General features: G+C 62.7%; 6 protein-coding genes and 1 non-coding gene across 7 annotated transcripts; 4 read left to right on the top strand and 3 right to left on the bottom strand.

Annotated features, from left to right (window-relative positions):
- Positions 1 to 111: 111 nt before the first annotated feature.
- On the top strand, positions 112 to 1,062 carry MRPL7 (54S ribosomal protein L7, mitochondrial; the record flags this gene model as incomplete). The annotated part of the gene is made up of 1 exon (XM_062775261.1): positions 112 to 1,062. The coding sequence occupies one exon, from the start codon at positions 112 to 114 to the stop codon at positions 1,060 to 1,062; it is 951 nt and encodes a 316-aa protein (XP_062631245.1).
- Positions 1,063 to 1,086: 24 nt separating this feature from the next.
- png1 (Peptide-N(4)-(N-acetyl-beta-glucosaminyl)asparagine amidase) lies at positions 1,087 to 2,602 on the bottom strand. The gene is made up of 6 exons (XM_062775260.1): positions 2,312 to 2,602; positions 1,896 to 2,271; positions 1,788 to 1,857; positions 1,693 to 1,758; positions 1,456 to 1,648; positions 1,087 to 1,413 (listed from the first exon to the last, which is right to left on the bottom strand). The coding sequence occupies exons 1-6, from the start codon at positions 2,591 to 2,593 to the stop codon at positions 1,198 to 1,200; spliced, it is 1,203 nt and encodes a 400-aa protein (XP_062631244.1). The 5' UTR covers positions 2,594 to 2,602; the 3' UTR covers positions 1,087 to 1,197.
- Positions 2,603 to 3,633: 1,031 nt separating this feature from the next.
- Positions 3,634 to 3,716, top strand: LOC62_06G008717. The gene is given in 2 exon segments: positions 3,634 to 3,670; positions 3,681 to 3,716. It is a non-coding gene; the product is annotated as a tRNA-Thr (tRNA).
- Positions 3,717 to 6,828: 3,112 nt separating this feature from the next.
- LOC62_06G008716 (uncharacterized protein) lies at positions 6,829 to 7,812 on the top strand (the record flags this gene model as incomplete). The annotated part of the gene is made up of 1 exon (XM_062775259.1): positions 6,829 to 7,812. The coding sequence occupies one exon, from the start codon at positions 6,829 to 6,831 to the stop codon at positions 7,810 to 7,812; it is 984 nt and encodes a 327-aa protein (XP_062631243.1).
- A 952-nt stretch (positions 7,813 to 8,764) lies between these two features.
- Positions 8,765 to 10,508, top strand: ATG15 (Putative lipase ATG15). Its single transcript, XM_062775258.1, has 4 exons — positions 8,765 to 9,381; positions 9,419 to 9,520; positions 9,557 to 9,703; positions 9,743 to 10,508. Exons 1-4 carry the CDS (start codon positions 8,806 to 8,808, stop codon positions 10,358 to 10,360), a joined length of 1,443 nt encoding a protein of 480 aa, XP_062631242.1. The 5' UTR covers positions 8,765 to 8,805; the 3' UTR covers positions 10,361 to 10,508.
- Positions 10,509 to 10,535: 27 nt separating this feature from the next.
- On the bottom strand, positions 10,536 to 14,244 carry SPAC57A7.05_1 (putative protein; the record flags this gene model as incomplete). The annotated part of the gene is made up of 11 exons (XM_062775257.1): positions 10,536 to 10,700; positions 10,737 to 11,452; positions 11,501 to 11,603; positions 11,640 to 11,729; positions 11,770 to 12,131; positions 12,182 to 12,950; positions 12,993 to 13,370; positions 13,426 to 13,475; positions 13,531 to 13,568; positions 13,629 to 13,992; positions 14,031 to 14,244. 11 exons carry the CDS (start codon positions 14,242 to 14,244, stop codon positions 10,536 to 10,538), a joined length of 3,249 nt encoding a protein of 1,082 aa, XP_062631241.1.
- Positions 14,245 to 15,120: 876 nt separating this feature from the next.
- rrb1 (Ribosome assembly protein rrb1) lies at positions 15,121 to 17,091 on the bottom strand. Its single transcript, XM_062775256.1, has 3 exons — positions 16,816 to 17,091; positions 15,821 to 16,778; positions 15,121 to 15,696 (listed from the first exon to the last, which is right to left on the bottom strand). The coding sequence occupies exons 1-3, from the start codon at positions 17,012 to 17,014 to the stop codon at positions 15,366 to 15,368; spliced, it is 1,488 nt and encodes a 495-aa protein (XP_062631240.1). The 5' UTR covers positions 17,015 to 17,091; the 3' UTR covers positions 15,121 to 15,365.
- Between the last annotated feature and the right edge of the window lie 88 nt (positions 17,092 to 17,179).

Here is a 17,179-nt window from a genome sequence, read left to right as displayed (position 1 = left end):
CGGAAGCAAAAAGTCAACTTTCGACCTGGCCGCGCCTGTCCGAACATTGCTTGCTGGCTTTTATCGCATCGAGCGCATCTCGTCGACTCTACTACACCACCCACACACGACATGTCCCTCCGCACAGCAGTCGCCTCGGCCTCGCGCGCGGCCTACGTCTCGCCCCTCGCTGCGAGCGTGCGGTACGCTTCGTCGTCGGCCGCCGCGTCGTCGTCGTCGTCGTCGTCCTCTGCCGCTACTGCTGCCGCCGCCGAGCAGGCGTGGACGGTCCCCGAGGTGCACCTTGGCCCGACGCACCAGGTGCGCTACCGCGACCACTACAACAACAGCCTCGCGTCCGACCTGCTGTACATGACGTACAACCACCGCGCGAGCGAGACGGCCGACAAGGCGGTCGCGACCGCCGTCGCCAAGGCCGCGGCAGAGCAGCCAAAGGTCACGGGCTACGAGGCCAACCGGCCCAACGCGAAGCCGCGCGGCAACCGCCCAGTCAAGCAGGTGACCAAGGGCATCACGGTCGAGCGTATCCCCGAGCTCGAGTCGATCACCCTCCACACCATGGTCAAGGCCGCCATCGGCAGCAAGCACCAGCTCCTGACGGGCATCATGCTCCTCCGCGCCATCTCGGGCGAGTCGTTCCAGGGCGGCGGCCGCGCCTCGACCGGCGTCCAGGTCGTCGTCTCGAGGAACGGTGCCGCTGCGTTCAAGCTCCGCGCCGGCATGCCCGTCGCCGCCAAGGTCGAGCTCCGCGGCGACGCCATGTACGACTTTATCCAGTCCCTCGTCGACTTTGTCCTCCCGCGTATCCGTGAATTCCCCGGTATCGAGCTCCCCGCCGCGTCGGCGTCCAAGACCTCGCCTTCGGCGCTCAGCGGCGTCGTGTCGTTTGGTGTCTCGGGCCAGGCCGCCGCCCTCTTCCCCCAGGTCGAGGCCAACCTCGACAACTACCCCCGCATCCCCGGTTTCCACATGCACTTCAAGACCAACGCCAAGGGCAAGGACGCGCAGGAGTTTGCCCGCACGCTGCTGAGCGGCTTCAGGATACCCTTCCACAGGAAGTAGTAGCAGTAGCATATGCATAGTATGGGTCACGCGCACGAGCGAAGCAAGTGCGAGTATGGTGGGTGTGACAGGTGGTGTAATGGTACAGAGGTGGGTGGCCTCGTGCTGGGCGTCGTGTGACAACTCCGCCTGGCATTACTCGCCGGCCCCGCCGGCGCCGAGCTCGTCCCGCTCAGCACGCCACTCCTCGGGCCCACTCTCCCTCCCGCGGAGGTTGACGAGCTCGGCCTCCCTCCAGCGGCCCTTCTCGTCGTCGATCCAGCGCTGCTGCGCCTCGTCCATGGACTCTAGGCGCGCGCGCTCCTCGTCGTCGAGGTGGGCGCGGCACTCGACCGTGAGCGCGGTGATGAGCTGGGCGTGAGCTTCGTATTCAATGCGCTAGCTCCCGCTTACCTGTGCCAGATACGCCTCGGATATCGGCCCGCCGCCGAGGTCCTTCGCCCTCCGCCGGGCGAGACACTCGTCCCACCCGTCGACGTACGCGCGGGTCACGTCCTCTGCGCCGCTCGCGCCCACGGCGGAGCAGTGCGCCTGCTTCTTGCCCCAGCCACGGTCGTACAGCAGCGGCTTGGACGTCTCCGCCTCGCTGCGGCGTCAGCTCACCCCGAGTAACCTAGCTCGACGCACCACGAGTCAATATGTACCCAGTGGCCGAGCTCTGGCGACCAGTACTCTGTCCACACGTGGTCCTCGCTGCTGTCAGCTCTATCTCGCGCCACGCGCACCTGTTCCACACGTATCGCGCCTCGAGCCCGAGCGCGAGGAAGAAAACATAAAAGAGCTGTGCGAACTCGCCTGTGGGTCAGCCTCGCTCCCTCCCGATCACGCCTCACCACACCGCCCCTCGCGCGAGCCCATGAGCGCCTTGACCTCGTTATACCGCGGGAACCGGCGAACAGCAGCACAGTTGACGCAGGTATGCAGCTCCACGCGACCAGCGCCGCCGGCGCGCTCCTCGGCCGTCGGCTGGCCGGCGCCGGTGCCCCGCGTCTCGCCGCCGCACTGCGCACACTTGATCGGGTCCACCCAGCGAAAGTACTCGTGCTTGAACCACCTGGCGGCGGCGAGCGCGAGCGCGTCCTCGTACCCGAAGGGCTTGAACGTGTGCTCTTTCTCGTTGGCGAGGAGCTCGCGCGCCGCAGCAGGCAGGTGGGCGAGGACGGCCTTGACCTCTGCCAGCGTGGCGGACGACTCGGGCGTAGGCCCTTTCTGCGAGCGTCAGCTGCCTGCCCCCCTGGAGGCCACTCACGAGCATGGCGTCGAGCGTGCGCGTGTGCCGCGACAAGTCGCGCAGGACGCGTTCAAACCCGGCACCGGCAGGCCGCGGCCGGCTCGAAAGCCAGCGCGCGAGCTCCCCCGGCCGCGTGGTCACCAGCTCCTGCGTCAGCTCGGCGACGCGCGCCGCTGCCAGCCCAGTCGGGGGAACGAGGTGCGGGATGGACGTGTACACCCCCGAGCGGAGCCCGGAGGCAACGTACCCCGCCACTGCGGGGCTCGCGCGCTGCTGCGTGCGCTGCGGGATCGGGGCCATGCTGTTGAGTGTGTGAGTGGGTGATGGAGGGTTGTTGTCAACTATGACGCGTCGATATGACGGGGCGCTTGGGTGGTTCAGGCACCATGCCACGTGGTGGCACTTGTGTGGCAGGTGATCTCCGTCACTTCGACCGTGGCTCGCACTTGGGGTACCCTGTACGCCGCCCGAGTAAATGCATGGAGGTGTGGTTTGGGGGTATTGGTGATATGCATCGTAGACGTCATAAGTGAGAGTTTGGACGTATGCATGTGGGGAGGGATGATGGAATTCGAGGCGGTTTTGGCGATCCTCGTCGACGTAGATCCCCATGGGATTCAACTCCCCATTATGCATTCATGGGGACCTACAGGGCCACAATTGCGCCATAGTTCTATGTAGACAGCACATTCGAGTGTATTCTAGGTGCATATGCGCCATTTTGAGTCCTGTGGACGATCCCCGGGTGCTAAGACTCTCCGGCGACCGTTCGTGGCGCCATTTCCGGCGTGTTGAGGGTTGCAGTACATCATGGGGGTTCGGCAGAGTTGACTGTTCGTCTGTGGGTACTTGTGTGGGTTATTTCCTGTCGGCCTCGGATAGAAGGAGGGCGTGGAGAGTCGTTGATCAGAGAGTGGGTCGTAATTCCACCGAGAACGGGTAACCTCCCCTTGGCAAGTCTACTTGACTTCTTGTCAAAGAGCAGAAACCGCACCCACTCCCAATAACACAGAATACGCAGACCAGGAGGTCTAGTCACCCACCCGCGGGCCTCACAGACAGCGCAAGATGCACCCCAGTCCTCGATACACCTCGTGCATGCCTCCCCAACGCCGCACTAGCGCCACAGCCACACCACCACCGCGCCATCGTACGCCCCATTGAACTGCATGCACGGACTCCAGCCCCCCCCCAAAGCACTACAAGGTGATGTATGATGACCGTAGTACACATTCTGCCCACGCACTTCTGTTGATCGGCACAGGAAGACAAACGCGACGCCAATCACTACGGGCTCCGATCCTTCCTCGTTACCAATGTACCCAGTTAATTTCTCGTCCGCCTTCTTAGTTCAGTGGCTAGAATTTTCCACTAGTATGGATATGCTATGGAAAGGTCACCCGTTCGATTCGGGTAGAAGGCAGCACAACCTTGCTTTTTCGTCCCCATTGCAGGCCAGCAACGCTTCCGGAGATGGTCGCTTAGCGCTGCCAACTGTCGCGGAGATTGAGCGATCCTCCGGCATCAGAATTAAGCAGCAAGGGGATGATCAGGGCAGGCACAGTGCCCCTATGCCGTACACTTGGCCGACCGGCATTTGGCAGTCACCACCCATGGAGCGGGGCTCGCCCGCCATATTTCCACACAGCGTGCCGTGCCGCTTAGCCGGTACACTGCGATTCCAACTTTTTCTTTCCTGTTTGCCGAGCGCGAGTTCCAATGACCCTTGTGCGCTGTTCCAATACGGCCGGCCGCGGACACAGCGGCTCCTGCCGTGCATGTGGACGGCACACGCTCGGGCCGATTCCCGGCACGCAACCCGCGCGTGGAAATGGGCCTGGAAGTATTGTGGAAATTGGCAGGGAATCAGCAGCAAGCCACAAGTCGCGGAGGGCAAGCCACCAGGAGGCAGCCACAAGCCACCGCCCTTGCCTCGGAGCCGCTAGACGTCTCGGTGCGAAGCGCGGAGATGGAGAACAGCGCCGTTCGGGTGTCCGTGCGTGCTCGTGCGCGAGTGATCAGGCGGATCTGCACTGTGATCTTCCAGTGCCGCGGGCGAAGATGGCGAGCGAGAGCCAGCGTGGCGTGCGCTGTCGCCATGTCGTCGCGCCATGTCGTCGCGAGCCACCTCCGTGGCGAGACGCGACACGCGAGGGGTGGCGAGGCGGTCGCGCGACCTCGCGCCTCGCCAAGACGCGCAAGTGATTCCCGCGCGCGTCAACAAACGACACGACGAGGCGTGCGTGATAACGCGTGACGATCACGTGCGCCCAGCCCAGCACAGATCGGCACGCCCGAAAGCCTCCTCGCCGATCCGAAACTCGTGCGCCTTCTTAGTTCAGTGGCTAGAATTTTCCACTAGTATGGTCGTGCTATGGAAAGGTCACCCGTTCGATTCGGGTAGAAGGCAACAGCGAGTGCTCGTTTTTGGATGGTGGCGGAGAGGGCGAGGGAGAGGGCGAGGGAGAGGGCGAGGGAGAGGGCGAGGGAGAGGGCGAGGGAGAGGGCGAGGGCGAGGCGAGGCGAGGCGAGGGGACGATGGCGGAGACGGAGGCGGAGGCCCGCGAGCCCCGGCGCCACAAAGTCGCCAGCGAGTGACTGCCTCGTCGCGACCTCGTCCTCGCCGGGCATCAAACCCGTCAATACCTGTCCCGAGGACGATGCAGCTACTGTTGCCCGGCTTCTTCCGGGCAAATGGCCGGCTACGACGGCTACTCGGGCCGCACTGCAGCGATGGCGGTCGTAATGCATTCCACGCCCCCGGCGCCGCGTCCGACCTCGAGCGAGCGAGCGAGCCGCAGCCGCCGACTAACAGCGCTCGGCAGGCAAGCGCGCGCACGCAACGGCCAGCGGCGCCGCATACTGGCCGCCGCGTGCAGTTGGCCTCGCTCGCTACAACGTGCCAATGCTACCGCCACTCTGTACGCACGCACGCACGACGCACGACGCACGACGCACGACGCACGACGCACGACGCACGACGCACGACGCACGACGCACGACGCACGACGCACGACGCACGACGCACGCGCGCACGTTGTATGGCACCAGCGTACCACGGCAACGCGGCATCAACTTTTTATTTGGTTTTCGCCTCCCGCTCCACAACTGAAGCGACCAGGGATTAGACCGGTTCTCATTCACATTAGTTTTTTTCGCTTATTCAGCGGCAGTCGGCAGCGCGTCGTCGTGCGAATGGCTTTTGGCGGGATCATTGATGGGAATAAGGTGGCTGGGTGTCGGGTGGGCGGGTGAGCGGCAGCGGGGCCAGCTGCGGACGAGCGGCGGGTGAGTTGGGTGAGGTTGCTCTATACGGCCTTACTCTTCGGTCTACACCGAACTGTTTGGCTGGTGGTTGCTACCCGCACACCGGGCACTCCGTCGCAGGGATGTCCCGAAAGGAAAGCAAAGTGATTTTCCACGACGAGGGTGGCCGGGTGGCCGGTGGTTGGAAAAGTGGTTTGGTTGTTTTGTTGCACGGTGCTCGTGCGTGTTGCATCTCGTTGCCGTTGGGCCCGAGCACACAATGCGAAACAATGGCAAGCTATGCGACACGAGGACCCGAGCTGACGCGGCGGCGGTCATGACCCGTCACGTTGATTGTGCACCCATTCAATGGCTGCATCATCAGCAGCGTCAGCGGCAGTCTAATGTCGGACCGAGAGGTCAAGGGACGAGTCAGCGGATTCGGAGACGGCCGAGCAGCTAGCTGGCTGGCGGGTTGCTTTTCCATTATGGTCACGGTGAGTGCTTGGCAACCGTGGGCCAGGCTCTGTGCCTTTGCTCTGTGTGGGTATGTGTGTTGCTGTGAGCAGCGGCCAGCACGCACAACACCCTGGACATGGCCGCTGCGGCCTCGTTCCGACGCTTGCTTACCGCCCCGGCGCCGGCACCGAATGGGCACAGGGTGGGTGTTAGGGCGGCGGCGGCGGGGCGGCGAGGCGGCGAGGCGGCCACAGGGCTTGCAGGGTCCACGTAAGGCATTCAGGGGCCGACGTCGCTTTGTCAGTCCGAGTCAACTTGTGCCATCACGCACAATGGCGGCAACACACAAACTTGGCAACCACCATCACATATAACATTGTCGGCCGACGCCTCGTCTTCCTCTTCTCTCTCCCACACACACCGCTACTACTCTTCTACTACCTGGACATTTGACAACCATCATGTCCTGCTAAGCACCCCAACCCCCCTGCTTCACACGAGCCCCACCACACACCCCCAACAACCCAACAACAATAACTACCCAACCCCCCCGCCTCAACACCACGTTGTCGCCATCCAGCGCCCAAAGCAACCCGCTTGACCATTATGTTCAATCCTCCGCCTACAACACCTATGCGAGCTCCCCTTCTGCCCGCTACCCAGACTTCCCCTCAGACACCATCAACTCTAGGCGACTAAACCCAACCAGCGCCCGCGCTACTACCAGCTTGAACAACCGCACCACCGCAGTGCCAGACTATCTGTCAAACAACACTCTGATTGTTTCTTACTCAACTACCACCACCACGACCAACGGAAAGACTACCACAATGCACTTCTCGTCTTCGGTCGCCCCCACCCTTACGCCTCTTGGCGTCCGCCTCCTGAGCCTCTCGAACCGCAAGCTCACGGACCTCGAGGCACCCGTTGGCTCGCGCGAGCCCGGCTTTGCCCTTCTCCGCGGTGTCCTCGTTCGCGAGGCCGTCCGCTCCGCTTGGGCCTCGCTCGAGCAGGGCCCCACCGAGCTCACCAACTGGCGCGCTCCCACCGCCCTCGGCCTCGACACCCTCTCTGAGGAGGACGAGGACGAGGAGGACGAGCTCGAGACTGTCGAGCAGCGCTGGCTCGACGACGTCCTCGACGAGTCGGACGAGGACGGCGTCAGCGTCATGGCTGCCTCCGACTACGACGTCGAGTACTACGACGTCAACGGCCTCCAGGCCTACACCCTCGACTCGGCCGTCACCTACGGCGAGGAGACCACTGCCTCGTCTGACGTGACTGTTGTCGAGGTCGCCGCCGTCGACGACGACGACGAGTACGACGAGGACGAGTACACCGAGGTCGCCGCCACCTGGCTCGAGCTCTCCGAGCCGGAGAAGCCCCAGCACGTCGAGGACGTGGCTGCCGAGCCCGAGGCCGTCGCTGAGGCCGCCGCCACTCCTACGTACGGCGACTACTTCGGCTACGCCGCCCCCGGTGCCGAGGACGACGCCTGCCTCCAGCAGTCGCCGCCCCCACTCATGCGCCGGTCGCTCTCCTCGTGCTCCACCGACTCGCTTGACGACGAAGACGACAATTGTTGTCGCACGCCCCCCCTGGACGCGTCGAGCTCTTCACTCGAAGATCTCGACGATCTCAGCGCCGGGTTATCAAAAGCCTTTGCTCTCAACGAGCCGGCAGAATACAATCCCAAACAGCAGCAGCAGACGCGCTATCTGCCTGCACCATTTCGAAGACCCTTTCTCATCGACGACGCGGATCATGACGACCGCGTCGAATGGGGAGTCGGCCTCGCCATGGTCTCGGCCTAGCGAGTGACTTCCCTTTTCTTTTGGTTACATCTGAAGTTGTAGTTTTATGAATTCGTGACAAGAGCTGCGGTGTGCATTGCTGGCTGCTACTGACGGTGCGACGGCGACGACTGGGACAGTAGAAGCTGCCTGCTTGCTCTCAATCAATACCATCAACGTGCATCCATCTCGCACTGCCCACTTCACACATGTGCGCACCCCATTCTTCGCACCGGCACCACTTCCCACACACAAGTGAACGTGTCATCGTTTCGATGCTTGCGCGTTGCCACCAGCCAGTCGATCGGCCGAGGCACACCACATGGGTCCACATGTGTGCATTCCGAGTGCGGTATCCACGCAACGCGGCGGCGCTTGGCAAACAAAGATCAGTTCAGAACAGAATACACGATGACACGGCGTATGACGCATCAAGCGCCACTAGCGCCCGCTGGCTGGCTCGGAGCGAGTGCGTCGGATCCGAGCGACTAGCAGTGACCGCAACGTACACACTAGACGGACGCTACGGCGCGGCGCGGTGCAGAGCCGCTGCGCCTCGTACTTACATCCCGATCAGAGCGAGGCGGGCCCGAAATCGCGCTGCTGCGCACAGGACGACGAACGATGGCAGTGCTCGTTCGGTCATCCGAGCGGCGAGTGATCGCGACCGACCGGGCTATTCTCGACTGGGCGGTGCGAGTGGCAGACGAAGGGTTCCGTCACCACCCTGTCTTCACCTTCTACCCGTTGCCACGCGACGCGACGGCTGGCCTCATTCCCCGCCTCCTAAGCGCCATGAGAGTCGCCGCGGGGCCCATCACGGAGGTCGTCGTCGTCGCCGCGCCGTGGGCCACGCGACAAGCCACGCCACAACAGCTGCTCTAAATGAGTCACGTGCCATGACGCCATTTGATCCCGCCGCCACCCATCACTCACCTGCTCGCCTCCCGAGGCACCACGCAAGTGACATCTCACCTTCGTCGCGTTGCCACCACCACCACCACCCCAACAACCATGAAGATACCCCTGCTCACGCACTACGCGCCCCTGCTGCTCAGCTACCTCCTGCCGTCCGAGGACGTGCCTGCGCCGGCGCCGCAAACCGTCACCTTTGGCGCGCGGCACGCGTTCGCGCAGGGCAGCTCGCCGCTCGCCCGAGCGACCAAGCACGCGCCCGCGCTCCTCCTGCAGGACGCTGGGCCGTCCGCGTCCCTCTTCGCCGCCGCCGATGCCGAGGCCAGCGAGCCGCTCACCCTGCGCACGCGGCGCACGCTCATCCGCCGCGCAAAGCACCGCGCGCCACACATGCTCTCGTGGGCCAAGGCCGCCAAGGCGCAGCGCCTCGGTCTGCAGGCGGCGAACTACTCTGGCTGGTCGGCGCCGAGCTTCGCTCCCGATGACGATACCTGGGAAGACGTCGAGATCGACGCGCCAGACATGAGCGACCGCCAGACGGTGCTCGCGCTCGCCAAGCTCGCGGCAAACGCGTACTCTGTCCCCCAGAGCGACGGGTGGTACGAGCTGCCGGGGTACAATGCCACTGTGCCGTTCGGCTGGGCGCCGGACGACGACGGGCTGCGCGGGCATGTCGTAGGTTTGCTTGCCTTGGCTATCGCTAACCTGCCAGTTTGCGGACGAGACAAACTCGACAGTCATCATCGCCATCAAGGGCACGTCGGCGGGCGTGCTGGGCTCGGGCGGCCCAACGTCCAAGAACGACAAGTTTAATGTGAGCAGCAAGTGTGTCGCGCTGCTGACGTCTCAGGACAACCTCATGTTCTCGTGCTGCTGTGCCCGCGTCGACTTCTCCTGGTCTACCGTGTGCGACTGCCACGCTGGAGGGTACAAGTGCAAGCAGAGCTGCCTCGAGGACGCGCTGATCGAGGAGAGCGTGTACGCGACGGTCGGGACGGTAAGTGGCCACCACGGTGTTGGCCTGGCTGACCCCCAGAACCTGTACAACAACGTGACATACCTGTACCCCAACGCGAACATCTGGCTCACGGGCCACTCGCTCGGCGGCGGGCTCGCCGCGCTGATCGGCAACGCGTTCGGCGCGCCAGCCGTCGGGTTCGAGGCGCCAGGCGACCGCCTCCCGTCGCGCAGGCTCCACCTGCCCGGCCCGCCAGCCATCAGCCCCGAGCTCTCGGGCATCACGCACGTGTACCACACTGCCGACCCGATCCCGATGGGCGCGTGCACGGGCACGTACAGCGGGTGCTATGCGGCCGGGTTCGCGCTCGAGTCCAAGTGCCATGTCGGCCAGACGATCCTCTACGACACGGTGACCGTCAAGGGCTGGTCGGTCGACATTCGCACCCACCGCATATCAGAGGTCATCGGCAAGGTTCTTACGGACCCCTGGCCTGTCGGCGATGAGGGGTGGGACGGCGAGGACGAGGATGACGAGGAGGACGGCTGGCTTGCCTGGTGGGGATGGGGAAGAAAGGGCAAGAAGGGCGACAAGGACAAGGGCGGCAAGGACAAGCATGGCGGCGTGCCCAAGGCCCGTCCCGACCTCGACTGTGTCGACTGCTACAAGTGGGAGTTTGCCGACTCGTTTGATTAGAAGCAGAGGAAGAAAGAGTGGAGTGTAGTTGATTTGTGTTGTCATGTGTGCAGCCTGGCGCCCGCCCGCACGCCGCTGCTGTTGTACGCGTTTTGTATGCATCGTAGCCTGAGAGAGAGATTATGCAGGTTTCAAGAAGCACAAGAGATATGACGGGATGATTACAGCCACACGTCTAGACATCCACCTCGACTCGGGCCCAGCGCTCTTGTGCCAGGTCAAAGCCTTCGAGCTCGGCCTCGCCCACGAGCTCGAGCACGACCTCGTGCATGGTGTTGAGGCCGTTGATGAGCTGTACAATCGAGATGAGGGCCGTGGCAAAGATGGGCAGTTGTTCGTCCTGTCTATCAGCACTGCCACGGACCACACTACTCACGTGGCACGACTCCCAAGTCAGGACATGGTTGAACGTGTTGACGAGGGCCGCCTCAGTCTTGAGTGTCGGCTCGTCGTCCTCAGACGGGTCAATGTCCTCGTTTTCGCCGTCGGGGTCGTTGTCACCTCGCTGCAGGTTGACCACGCTCTGGTCGGCCACAAAACGAGCGCGCACACCCGAGCGGTAGTAGGCCAGACGCTCAAAGATCGGCAGCACTGGCGGGAGCGGGCTGCCGCTCAGCAGCGCGTGACGCAGAACCGAGAAGAGCGACATGCAGTCGGCGAGGAATGCCGGGTGGAGCAGCTCGCTCCGCTCTGTCAGGACGCGGCACCACTCGGGCGTGATCTGCGCGTATGACGTCGAGAGCACCGAGGACGACGCCAGCATGTCCGACTGGGTCTGCAGGAGCTCTCGGTACAGATCTCTGGGCCAAGGACCGCGGAAGTCGGGCTCGATGGCGGCCTGTGGGATCTTCTCCGCGATTGTGAGAACGCGGTTGAAGATGCGGAGGATCAAGACTCTAAACTTTTGCCGTCTCGTCTCCTTGTTCTGTGCCACGTTCGTTGCGTCGTCGTTTCGACCTTGCTCAAAGGCCGTGACTTGCCTGCCGAACAGGTAGCCGAGTTCCTGGATGTTCTTGGCGAGGCCCATTCGGAGCAACTTCTTGCCCGAGACTGGGCGGGGGAACATCATGACGATGAACGCGACGCAGAAACCTGTCAAAGGTGTCAGCTCGGCAGGAGTACTGGGGGATGGTGACATACCAATGATAACTGTCAATGCTCGCTTTCCGGCGAGTGAGTAGCCAGTACCGGGGTTGTCGCCGGCTGTGTTTTTGGCATCGACCCAACTGTATCCCGCCGTGAACTGGAGTCAGTTAGTCGTCCTTTGAATCCGTCTTACTGTTGTGGTCACACCGGTCATGAGCCAGAATCCAGTGCTTGACTGAGGCGCAAGGACTCGACCGAGGAGCGGGAAGGCGGAAAAGAACGCCTGCAAGTTAGGATCACGCTGAGCGATATAACAAGCTCACAGTAGAAATGACAAAGCCATAGCGGAAGCCGTTTCCCTTGCCGTTACCACAGTACCACGCCACCATACCGATGATGGCACCAGCGACAGTTCCACCCATACGGTCGATGAAATTGAGAATCTGCTCGCCGGCCACAAGGCCCAGACCGGTCTGCGACATGATGAGAGCCCAGAGACCACGCTGTTCATAGTAGAACTTTGCGCTGCCTCCAGCAACGGCCGGGGCAAACATGGCCATCGATGCAACTCCGTACTTCAACGCAAAGTGGCCGTTCGCCGAGTAGAGCGAGTTGAATGCCTTGGAAGCGTGGCGTCCAAACCTTTGGAAGATCGTTTGAGGGTCACCGGCGTCGGGGTCCCTGGCTTTGCAAGTGTGAGCACACATCTCTTGTTTGTCAGTGCTCGCCACTTACTCCATTGCCTTGGCTGGCGAGTTTTCCTCGGCTTCTTGGTCCTCTTCTCGTCGACGTCATCATCATCGTCGTCGCTGTTAACGGTCGGGTCGGTGGTCGAGTCCCTGCCGTCGTCGTTAAGGGGCGAGTTGATGTTCATGCCGTCGGTGTCGTTCTGGTTTTTATCCGTGGCGGTTTTGAGGAGGTCGTCGGCGAACTTTGCGGGGCCAGGGAACTGGAGCTTGTTTTCCGGCGAGGTCTGCTCAATCATGAGCAGGTACTCGAGGTAGTCAATGAGCGTCTTGGCGTAGTTGAGGTACGTCGACGTGAAGATGAAGCATCTGAACAGGCTGCGGAGGGACACGGCGACCTTGTCAACCTCGGTGACCTTGAGGCGGCCCGTCTTGTCATCGAACAGCCCCTTGAATGGCTCCAGAAGGGAGAGATGCTTGGTTTTGTTAAAGTCGTCGACAGCCTCCTTGAGCCACCGAACGTTCTCCTGGCGGACGGTGATCGCGGGCGAGTCGACCGGGTGCTTTTTCCAGCGGTGGTTGTTGATCTCATCGAGCCAGTGCATGGCGTCTGCGAGGCCCTTATTGCATGCCGCGCGGAGGTCTGCAGTAGCGTCGGCGACCTGGGGTATCAAGTCGTCGAGAGAGCGGCCGTTCGCTGAAGCCGAGTGGATAGCATCAATTGCCTGGTGGACCTGTTCCTTGGCGATTGAAGTGATGTGCGGCATCGGCTTCTGGCTAAGGCGGGCCTGCGTCTTGTGAAGGTCGTCGATAACGGTCTGCAGGTGTGAGCGAGCGGGTGTTGATGTTGGCCAACTTACAATGAAGGAGCCGACGCCAAACGCCGCACCAGCCAGGTCCTTTGTCTTGGTGATGAGCTGTGCAAGCTGTCCGGCGCTGATACGGCCGCGGGTAACTTCAAGCTGCAGAGTCTTGGCCTGCCCCTCGATACCTCCGTTGGCACGCACAAAGTCGCGACGGTGGGTGTGCATGTCTACCGAAAGCTTGTGCCAGCCGTCGATGTCTTTCGGGTCTGTGGCCAGAGCTTGGTCCTGCATTCTGATGAGCGCATCGATGGGCCCGAGCTGCGCCGTGACCAGGGCGCCGAGGGTGACATGGTTGAGCGACTGTGGGAAGAAGAGGATGAGACTGCTGAGCGAGGTCGCGAAGAAGACGCAGGCCGGGATCATGAGCTCTTTCTGCCAGAGAGTCAGTGGCGCCTTTGGGGTGCGTGCACAAGGTGGCGCCACATACCGCCAGCATGTATTGCGGAGTAGGGAACAGGGGGCCAAATGTGACCATCACTGCATGTGCGGTCAGTCTCGTGTCCTCCTCGTCACGTCAGCGTGCTTGACTCACAGTCGAGGATGATTGTGCCATACACCGACGTCAGAATCCTGGGTCGTTAGCGAAGTCCGCTCCACCCCCGCCTAGCCGGCCAGTCACCTCGGACTCACAGCTTGGGCCAAACGGCGCGCAACAGGCCCAGGAAGTAGGCGCCGATGAAGAGGAATGCGCCATAGACTGCCGAGGAGCGCGGGTCGAGGAACTTGCCGGCAAAGATGGCTCTGCGCATCTGCAGTGCGACCGGTTCAGTAGCCACGAAGCTGGCCTGCACCTCCTGCATCTGCGCCTGGAGGCGGGCCTTGTCGCGGACGTGGTTGGCCGAGACCATGGCGCACACGCCCCACATCCAGCCGAGCAACATTCCGAGACACATGGACAGGTAGGCGAATAGGCTGATGCTGAATGGGAGCATGGGCGGGAGGATGCCGAGCGAGACGATGCCGAAGAAGGACGCGCCGCCGAGCGCTGCCGCGGCTGGGGCGTCAGCTCATTCACGCACGACCTGTACCCACTCTTGTGGACCACCATCATGATCAGGTTGGCGATCAGGCAGAGCATGATGCGGATAAACGTCTTCCATTTCCGCTTGTCCTTGAGGCCCTGCTTGAGCCATGGCGGGAAGAGCGTGAACGGCTTGTGCTCGTTGGGGAGGGCGGCGCCAACGCGCTCGCCCTTCTTGCCCTTTGCCGTCGTCCGCGTCGGCGACGTGCCGTCGCTGTCGGACATGGCTGGGGTGTGTGGGTGGGCAGGTGTTGTAGTGTCTGCGGTGTGGTGGGGGCTGGCCGGTAACTTTGTGTGATATGGAGCCGTGATATCGTCAGGCCGAGGTTGTTGTCAACTCTGGTACCTTCCCACTCTCTCTGATTAGAGCGATAACAGTGAGAGAGGAGAGAACAACAGTCAAAAGTCGAGGTGTACGACACAGGGGAGGGGGGGGGGTGGACGACGACGAGACGACGACGAGACGACGACGACGACGCCGAAACTAGCAAACTGCCGTGAGGTGGTCGAGTGATCACGAGTTTGAAAAGGCCTGGCTGGCTGCTTGTTTACACGGCACGGCACGTACTGACTGGGCCCACCTACCCCTGCTTGCTTGCTTCCCCTGGCCTGACTAGCCTGCCTGCTGCGCCGTCGCCGCCTCGGCCTCGGTACGCGCGATTCCGGCGGACACCCGGACGCCTGACGGCATCTTCACCCTGGAACCGAGGCTCTTGGCAGCCAGTCGCCGCAGCAGACGCTAGCTAGAGACTGGCATGCACAGGAGGATGATCGCCGCCAAGAGCATGGTGCGTGACATGCTTGTATGAGCTTGACGACCCTCTACTCACTTTTGCTTCTGTCGCCAGCTTCTCTGAAGAAGCAAACGTTGCATCTCTCTGCTGCCGACGTCGCGGTGGAGCCCTGGAGCCGTCGCTGATGACATCTCGGCTCGCGTAACTGCTCTCAGCTACACACCATTAGCGCCGACAGACAGTCCTCCAATGACGCAAAAGTCGACTACACCCCCCCCTCCCCGCAGCCAGCCCTGTAGCGCCACAACGCCCGATCACGGTCCGCGGTCCGCACCCACCCAGATCCAACCGTGCGCCCCCACACCGGCACCATATACAAAATGTTTATATGCATGGCCGGGCTCGACGACACTCGACACCCGACAAGGTCTATCTATCCGTGAGATTCCAACAACGTGCCTACCCACCGATCTCGCGTCGGGTTGGTCTCGTGCTGTTGTTTTGTTTATCCGCTGGAACCAGGGGCGTGGGACCTCAGGTTTCCCACCGGCGTACGTCTCGCGTCTCGCTCACTCCTCCACGTGCTTGCTACTGCCACATGCACCTGCCACACTAGCACGAGATGGTCTTGAACACGTTGAAGCCGTCGGACGCGGTCGAGAGCACCATGCCGGGCACCTGGGGGTGCCAGTGGATCTCCTTGACGTCCTTCTGGCCCTGGTGGACAAACAGAAGCTGAGGGGGCACGTCGAGCGGCTTGCCGTCTGGCCCGGTCGCCTGGTTGCGCGACGCCTCGTCGTCGTCCTGCTCGACCGACAGGTCCCATAGTGTGACCTGGTCGTCGGAGCCCGACGCGGCGAACACGGAAGGGTCGGTGGGGTGCCACTCGACCGACGTGATCGGCGCGGTATGCCATGTGAAGTGGGCGACGGGGGTGGGCTTTCTGCGGAATGTCAGCGGGGGGTGGCAGGTTGGGGGTTGGGCAGAGGGGTGATGAAGAACATCGGCGACGCCGATGTCGTCGCCGATGCCTCCACACCCACGTTCGCTCCGCTCGCGGTACTTACGCCTTGCCAAACATGCGCAGGTCCCAGACCTTGACACCGCCCTCGTCGCCACCAGAAACAAGCAGGTAGTCGACGTTCTTGTTCCACGAAATGACATTGACGTCCTGGTCGTGGGCCGTGACGTTGACGGCCGACTTGCGGCCCTTGCTCCTGACGTCCCAGACGCGGACTGTCCTGTCGGCGGACGCGGACGCGAACACGGTCGGCTCTGCCGGGCTCCACTGGAGGTCCTCGATCGAGCTCGTGTGCGAAGTGTAGGGCTTCTCGGCGGTGGTGAAGCCCGTGGGCGTCAGCGTCGTGAGGTAGATCTTGGACGCAATGTCACCGGTCAGCAGACCCGACTGGCCCCACTCGACGGCGTAGCCCTCGTTCCTGCCGTGCGCGTTGATCGTGTGCACTGGCGTCTTCTGGCGCGGCTTGGACGGCCCGCTCAGCGTGTCGATGAGCGGCTTGACGTCCCAGATGTGCACCTTGCCCGTCTCGCTGAACGTCGCGACGTGGTACGGGTCCGGGAGGGCGGCGCCGGCAGCGACCGGCGCAGCGCGGATACGGTTGACGGCGCCGACGTGGGGGATGGTCAAAAAGTCGAGCTTGGCGTCCTCGTCCACCTCGTCGTTGTCCTCCTCGTCCTCGCTGTCGTCGTCGTACTGCGTCCGGCTGAGCCCGCTCATGCGCATGACCACCACCTCGTCCTTGGCCCGTCCCTGGCCCGGCACCTCGCCCGCCTGCGTGCCGGTCACGACCCACACCGTCTCGGGGAAGCTCGAGCGGTCGGTGCCGCCCGTGTCCTTGAGCACGTCAAACGACAGGCAGGGCCACGCGTACGACAGCTGGTGCAGGCAGGGGTACACCGAGTTGTCGGCCACGAGCTGCTCGTCGGCGGCAAACTTGGTGCCCGGGAGGTATGTCTGCTTCTTGGGTGCTGGTGCCTCCTCGTCCTCCATGGCCGGGGTGAACTCTGCGGGGTTAGCATCAGTAAGCGCATCGTAACCCACCGTCCACATCCTCGTCCTCGTCTCCCTCGGGGATCATGTCCTCGTCGATGACCTCGTCCTCAATCTCGTCCTCCCACGCGTCCTCGAACTCGCCCATGCCCTCGTCCTTGGTCTCTGGGCGAGCCGTCTCCTGGCCGACGGCCTGAGCCTTGTTGTTGCTCAGCTCTGCTGAATCTGCTGATCGTTTCTTTGATGCCATTGTGTTGCTGCTGCTGCTGATGCTGTAGAGAGTGTAATGTACCAAGATTGTGGTCTCTGGCGTCGCGCAGAAATCTTGCAGGCAGGAGCATCATGACCTCGCTCCGCCTTGGCCACCACTGAACGGGGCTGTTGCCAACTTTTATTCGACCACCGTGGGAAAGTA

The sequence above is a fragment of the Vanrija pseudolonga genome, chromosome 6 (genome assembly GCF_020906515.1).
Source record: "Vanrija pseudolonga chromosome 6, complete sequence".
NCBI classification, from domain to species: Eukaryota; Fungi; Basidiomycota; class Tremellomycetes; order Trichosporonales; family Trichosporonaceae; genus Vanrija; species Vanrija pseudolonga.
Note: the sequence above shows the minus strand (reverse complement) of the source record. Positions and strands in the feature narration are given on the sequence as shown.